General features: G+C 37.9%; 1 protein-coding gene across 1 annotated transcript in view; it reads left to right on the top strand.

The window, feature by feature from the left end:
* LOC107672504 (heparan sulfate glucosamine 3-O-sulfotransferase 3B1-like) overlaps positions 1–7,464 on the top strand; it is a 13,774-nt gene continuing 6,310 nt past the window's right edge. The window contains exon 1 of the mRNA XM_016465720.1: positions 1–815. Within this exon, the coding sequence (XP_016321206.1) occupies positions 328–815 (488 nt within the window). The 5' untranslated portion in view covers positions 1–327. The remainder of the gene's footprint in view (positions 816–7,464) is intronic.

Raw genomic sequence — 7,464 nt, 5'->3', positions numbered from 1 at the left:
ACAGCTTGGGCATGAGTTCCGATTGGCCAATCCCGCTGCCAATCACACGCCCCTCTTCTTTAAATAGCGTTCACGGCCAGCCGTTCACTCAGATGATAAGAACCAGTGGTAGGCGACGGAGTGATGCGCAAAAACGTGTACAAACGGTGACTTCCTACATCTCCGCTAGACTGCAAAATGAAATGAATTCAACATCTGCCTGGGACTCATGCTCCTATTTTTCCTCTCCCGCGGAGATGCCTGCATGTTACAGGGACCTGTGCGGAGGAGCAAGTAACTTTGCCAATATGCCCTATTGGACATTGTCATTACACACAGGAGAGTCCTATGGAATATAGTCCGCACTGTCACTCCACTCAGCCGGTGATAAACAAACTTTTCGTGTTCTGCATTATGCTGTCACTGTGGGTGTACATGCTGTACTGCTGCGTGGGCTACAGCTCCACCACACCGAGCTTCATGATGGAAGAAAGGAGCAGTAGGAATCCACTCAGACCCCTCCAGAAACAAGACCTGGAGATGTTCCCCAAAAGCCAGTCCATGGACTTACTAAACAACGAGAGTGATGCTGACAGCAAAGGAGACGGCTGGGAGGAAAATAAGGGCGATGTTGCTTATGACGAGGACTCGGGAGTAGCAGGTGCCCCGAACGGGTCCGAAACCAAAAAGTTGCCCCAAGCGATTATAATAGGGGTGAAGAAAGGCGGGACGCGCGCGCTGCTCGAGTTTCTGCGCCTCCATCCTGATATCCGCGCGGTGGGAGCGGAGCCGCACTTTTTTGATCGCAACTACGAGAAAGGACTCGAGTGGTACAGGTACGTTTTTTTAACACGCTGTTATTCATATGTAGGCTACTTTTATCATATCGTCAGGATAAAAGCGAATTAATACCGCGGAATTATGTGGCTCATATTCATCCCAGTAGTGAGACAGCCTAAACCTGTAAGTCAGTCATTCTTGAGAAGTGGGACAAAACAGGGTGCAAAATTATGTCTGACGGTGTTGACAAAAAGTGGGGACGCAACTTTAAAATCTTATGAAACATGCATGTGTCATTAAAAAAACAAGCTTGCTTTGATAGGAGATATTATTAAGTGTTGCTTTTGATAAAACAAGCTCTTTTTCATCATTAAAAAAACATTTTTATCCATTTTATTGCATATGAATGATTGAACCCTTCTCTGTGGACACACTGTTTTAGATGTAGTGAGAGGACATTAAGAAACACAGATTTGATATAATAATGAGAAAATTGTGTAAATTGAAGGTGATAATTGTGTTAAATACATTGTATTATTAATCCCTCATGACATTTAAAATTGAAAATATTTTGATTTTTTAAAGCTAATAGCAGTTACCATTGCTGGACCTGTTTTGTCCCATGTCTCAAGAATGACTGGGGGGCTTGAGGGGCTCAGACTCCACTTTTGAAGGGTTTCAAGGAAAGAAAAAACAAACAAAAGGTTGAGATTCTCAATTTTTTTTAGATTTTTTACATAGCATATACTTGCACATATACGTAGGTCTACGTTTCATGGGGTTTTCTGAAAATCGAAAGAGCAAATTCTAAAATAGAATTATATTAATATTAACATTAATAATAAAGGACCTCAGAAAACGATGACCTATATTTCCATGACCTTTGTGATTTTTATAATAGCCTATAATAGAGTTTGCAGAACCGGAAAACTTTCGTTTTGTGTAAAGGATTTAGTCATTGGTTATTACATTTTACACATCACAAACATAACTAATGCTGGGAATTATAGGCATATGCTACATGGAAAGAAATTCGAGGGAGAGAAAAGGCAGCTTGTTGGATGCAAACATATAGCTATATTTAGTCACACCGTTATGTTGGACTTATGGGAATAATTCTTTCCAGTACAGTGTTTGGAAATGGTGAACTAGACCTAGATAAAATTGGAAGGACTCAAGACAAACATAGACTAAATAAACATTATGATCTCTGCTTGTGTAACACCCCTCACACAGTCAGGTGCACTTGCACAACATTATCAATCCGTAGAGGTTTGACCCTCACCTTTGATTCCTAGGATTTTTATTCTTTTACCAGACAGCCATATAGAGAAAAAAGATTAAATTAACTATGTTTTCCCTAGTGCGGTTTTACCTGAACTTTGAGTGAGTTGTAAAAGGGGTTAATCAGGTTAATAGGGACATTTTCCCCCAGTCATATCAATGGCAAAAAGTGTCCCATTTGACCTGAATTCACCCCAACACAGAAAGTTGTTTTGACCAGTTCCCAGTTAACAGGGAACGTTCTCAGAACTCCCCAGGCTAACGTTCTGGCAAGGTTTTCTAAAAGTTCTTTCAGTAACATTAGTAGAACTTTCGTTCAGTGTTATCTATCTGGTCTTTAATGATGTTCTCATGACGTTAGCACAAAAATTGAACTTTTTTTTTCCTGAAATGTTTCAGCTGGATGTTCGTCTAACGTTTTTTTAAACATTACTATTGGTTTCAGAACATTCAAAGATCATTCAACAGTAACATTAATGTTTGCAGTATGATACAATGGAATGTTCCCTTATGTTCATGTAACCAATAAAAAATGGATGCTTTGAATGTTCATTGACTATCCCCAGTAAATTTTGTCCATTTTGTTATTTATTTTGACCAAGAACTAGACCTTAGATTGGCCAATCAATCACAGTTCAAACTAATAATCAAACTATGCAATTTGTTTCATATATCAGCAATATACACAAAATGAAATGCTGACACATTCTATTGGAAACACTAGCAAAGGAAAATGCACCCCAAAGCTTTTTATTGTTTGAGCTGATATACAAACTTTCTGTGGAGGAATCTGAAGTCCCAGGTCCTTCGCTATTGACGGAACACAGTGGGAATACAAAGAAGAGGCAAAGAGCAGGATGAGCCCCTTTATCCAGGGAGCCCAGCAGACTAATTGTGAAGCAGAAACATGGAGAGAGAAGCATGCAGCCAGGTGGCCAAGTCTCCTGTGGAGGTATTGAGCTCTGCTTCACTGTTAGTCCAACACAGAGCAGGCGTCCATGTGCTCCCTGTAGGAGGCGTTCGGAAGGGTGACTGAGCACAGCAGGGTTTTAGAACTGTACATGCAGCGTGACTTTTTATAAAGTGCTTTTGAAGAAACAGAGGGGCTGATCAATTTAATAAACTGGCCATTCATTTGTGGATATTTATGTTTCCATTTCAAATATTGAAATATTTTACCCCTTAACACATTACAATTATGCATTACAATATGACATTAATATGAACCCTGTAAAGTGTAAACCCTGAAATATTAGTTAGAATAATATGTTTTTTTTTTCCAATTCAAAACAGTTCAATGAACCTTCAGACAAAATATTAATGAAAATATATAGGTAGAATTACTATACTAACCTCACTGTAACACCTCAATTTTATTCAGAGGCCCAAATTGAGGAAAAATATGAAATTTGGTGCAATTGTTGATATTTATATGGCCACATATATACAATTCTGATAGCTTGTAATATTAATCAGTGATATCTTAATAACAGTATAACAGACTACTTGTATAAAATGCATAATTTCAGTTGTCATTCACAATTTCTAAATAAGATTAATAAAATCATATTTAAACAGTTAATTGTATGATCCAAACTCTTTATTGTGACAGTCAAAACATACAATGTAATACAGTGATGACTGACAGATATAAACAAATAAACATTCCTCAAAAGCCTGATGTATCATAGTTGATGCATTTTTAAACAATTTTCATAAACATGATGCATTTATAATCAAGTAAATGTAAGTTCAGTCTGTGTAATGTAAGTGTAAATGTAGTTTATCTTGAAAATATTAGGCTACTAAAATATAAAATGTATTCAAGTTAAGATTTCAGCAAAAATAGATTTTATACAACAGGCTTTTCAGCAAATTTTTGATTATGCTGATTATCAAATACGATACAATAAGTTTAAGAGGGTTTATGGCATGGTATTTTTTTTAAGCTACAATGCTAAATTATTACCATATTCATATAGCATTCAGTATATTCTAAAGTATAATGTGGTATTACAATGGTAATTTAATCTTCGTATCTTGTTTTCAAGTAATCTTGATTATTAAAGCCATACAATGTTATGTTGGTCAAGATAACTTAACAATGTGGCAGTTTGAGAGGACACGCAAAAATAACAGAGATGTTTTCAGAAAAGGACGTTGTGAAAAGTTCTCTGACACAATCATATTACTTATTGACTCCGAAGCAAACACCCCGGCAGTCTGATAGAGTTACAAGGAGTAGCTTGTTTGTGGATGGCAGATGCTGGCAGTAAATTGAAAGCGAGTCTATTGAGTGAGATGGTGAATGTTTCAAAAGAGGATCTGTTGAACCCCTGAGGCTCTGCATTAACCCCAGTGAGAAAGAGCAGGCAATTAGAGTGAATTGTGTTGTTTCTTTCTTCACTTTGTATGCAAATGTGCTCAGAGGGTGAAAGTGCTTCTTGAGAAACCCAGCAGGATCTCCCTCAAAAAAAGCCATAAGAGGAGCAGAATGAGGGGATTCTTAAAACATGCACGGAACTTTTCCTCAGTCTTGAAAGATGTTGCTGTTGTGTTTACTGATAAAATTGCTGCTAGCCTTTGTGTGGGATGGTAAGGCACAACTAGAATGATGGATTTCTTCTGTGTGAAAAATGCACAAAGCCAGTTGCTTATAATAATTTATAAAGCCTTGGCTCTTCTCTTCACTGGCACATAAAGGGAGTGTAGCGCTTCTGTTCAAAAACCTAGTAAGCAACCTTCCTGTCAGCTGCCTAAATAAAAAAACTCAAATGGATCCTTAACTCAAGCTAATACTCTAATTTATATACAGCACACACAAATATTGAGTGAAATAGTACATTTTATGTGAAGTATATGCTGCCTGCTTAGGCCAAGGCTGACCTAAAACATATTATTCTATGAATGTTATCACTGAATTGAAGCAGAATTCAAAACTCAAGTGTTTCAGAGATTTCCAGACTAGAAGTAAAATGATTGAATTTTCCCTACATTGTCCTATATCTTTGAACGGATGTAAATTCTGAGTTATGAGAGTGCACGAATGCTAAGACGTCATAGTTCGGTCATGAAAGGACCCGCAGGCCCCCACCTTGTGCTTTGATGTGGGTCTGGAACGTGTCCCATAGAAACTCTGTCAGATTATTTGAAGTAGCTGCATACCACCACTTCTTGTACCCTCCTGGGTTTTTCGACAAAGTGACATTCCCACAAGAATTCCTTCTCAGGTTGGCTCTCTGTTCTCTTAAAATGACCCAGGCTAAGCACTCATTTTGCTTGTGAACAGGTGTGTAGGATATACTTAAGCAAAAGGGTACGAGGTGCTGTTCTCTATTTTAAAAATCATGGCTAAAAGGGCTTGCAAAACCTTTAGGTGTAAGGGCAGGATACAAATTTTCTTTCAATGTTATTTTGTTAAGCTAATTAAAAGAGATGGCAGCTAATGCCACTATGGGTGGTGCACAGCAAGGCTAAATATAATATATACATACCACTTTTAAAAATAAAGGTTCTTTATTGGCATCTATAGTTCTATAAAGAACCTTTAACATCCATGGAAATGTTTCATTGCACTTTAGAGTGAAAGAGAGGTTCTTTAGAGTGAAAAAAGGTTCATACATCTTTTAAAATAAAAGGAAAAAAATGTTTCTTTAAGAACTGTTTACTTGAAGGTTCTTTGGGGAACCCAAAATTGTTTTAATCTATGGCATCACTGCAAAAATGCCATTTTTGAACCTGCATTCAGTAGTTTGGGGTCACTAAGATTTTTTAAAATCTTTTTGAAATAAATCACAACGGCTGCATTTATTTGATTAAAATACAGTAAGGCAGTAATATTGTGCAATATTATTCCAATTTAAAATAATTGTTTTCTATTGTAATATATATTAAAAGCTATTTATTCCGGTGATGCAAAGCTGAATATTCAGCATCATTACTCCAGTCTTCAGTGTCACATGATCCTTCAGAAATCATTCTGATATGCTGATTTGCTGCTCTTGAAAATTAATCTTTTGTAACAAGTGTATATTGTTAGAAGAAGAAAAAAGAATCACCTTGAAAGAATCACATTATATTGTAATGCCGAGTTCACACTGCACGATTTTAGCCCGATTTTTCACTCGCCGACAGGTTTTGCGAAATCGCCGACAAATGCCCGAAATCGGAGGCAAATCGGTGCTCGTTCACGCGAATGACAATCACGCAGTGTGAATTATCAAAGACGCGATCTGAGGGAATCGCCGACACGTCGCCGACGCCCGTGAAATATTTGGCATGCTAAATATCTGGAGCTGTCGGCGATTCACAATCACGCAGTGTGCAATGATTTCTGACTGAAAACTACATCGACGATGACCTACAGCCAATGAGAGACCAATCAGCTCACAGACAAGTTGCGGGCTATATATATATTTTTTTATAATTCCAGTCTCGCTCGAGAACTCCGGTCTGACGCACTCGGGTTCTCGCGTTATTTCCTTATCACTTCTCGCGTGTGTTTTGTTGTGAAACGTAGTTTGCTGACCAGACAGAGCTGTCGGCGATTCTTCCTATTGTGAAGTCATGCAGTGTGAAACCCCCTGTCGCCGATCCATCGTGCAGTGTGAACACAGCAGCAACTGAATGCTAGCCCAGATAGTCACACAGTGTGAAAACAACGGCGATTCGACGAGTTTGAAAATCATGCGGTGTGAACTCGGCATAAGTGTCATTTGTGTCTAAACATGTCATAAACATCTTCAAAGAAGCTGATTTACACACCATCTACATAATCATTATGGAATAACGCAATATTGTAATGCATTAATTTTAAAAGTAACTTTCCCCAACACTGATCATCTAACACAAACATAAGTATTGCAAAAGCAACCTAGGTGTGCTATCAGAGCTGTGATTGTAACAACTAAAAACATTGAGAAATTCCACTGAACAGTTGCATAAGCAGACAGCAACTCGTTAAATCCCTGCTGCAAATTGCTGTTCTATGACGACCGTCTTCACAGGATCTCAGACTATCCTGAGGGAACTTCAAACAGCACCAAGACTTTAAAGGCATAAACAACAGCCTTTGAACATGCTACCTGATAGCAGACAATGTAAACATAGGTTTACAAAGAGCTCTTCAAAAACAAGCTCAAGAGAAGACACAGCTCACTTCCCTCTAGACAAAACAAGGTAATAACATCCATCTAACACAGCAGGCTCTCTAATTTAACCCTGTGCTCCTGGAGAACTTTATTTCTCTAACGGTCCAAGAGTGCAGTTTAATCTTAAATTGTGGCTAGTAAAGACTTTATCACTATCTGTAGAAGTTTGGTTTTCTTCTGTATTGTTCTTGGCTGCAGAGTTGGCTTGCTAAAAATCCGCATTTACTCATTTTTTTTATTAATTTATTAGTTCATTTTTACTCTCTCTCTC

This window comes from Sinocyclocheilus anshuiensis, unplaced genomic scaffold, assembly GCF_001515605.1.
Source record: "Sinocyclocheilus anshuiensis isolate Anshui unplaced genomic scaffold, SAMN03320099.WGS_v1.1 scaffold1430, whole genome shotgun sequence".
NCBI classification, from domain to species: Eukaryota; Metazoa; Chordata; class Actinopteri; order Cypriniformes; family Cyprinidae; genus Sinocyclocheilus; species Sinocyclocheilus anshuiensis.
This window is presented reverse-complemented; position numbering and strand designations above follow the sequence as displayed.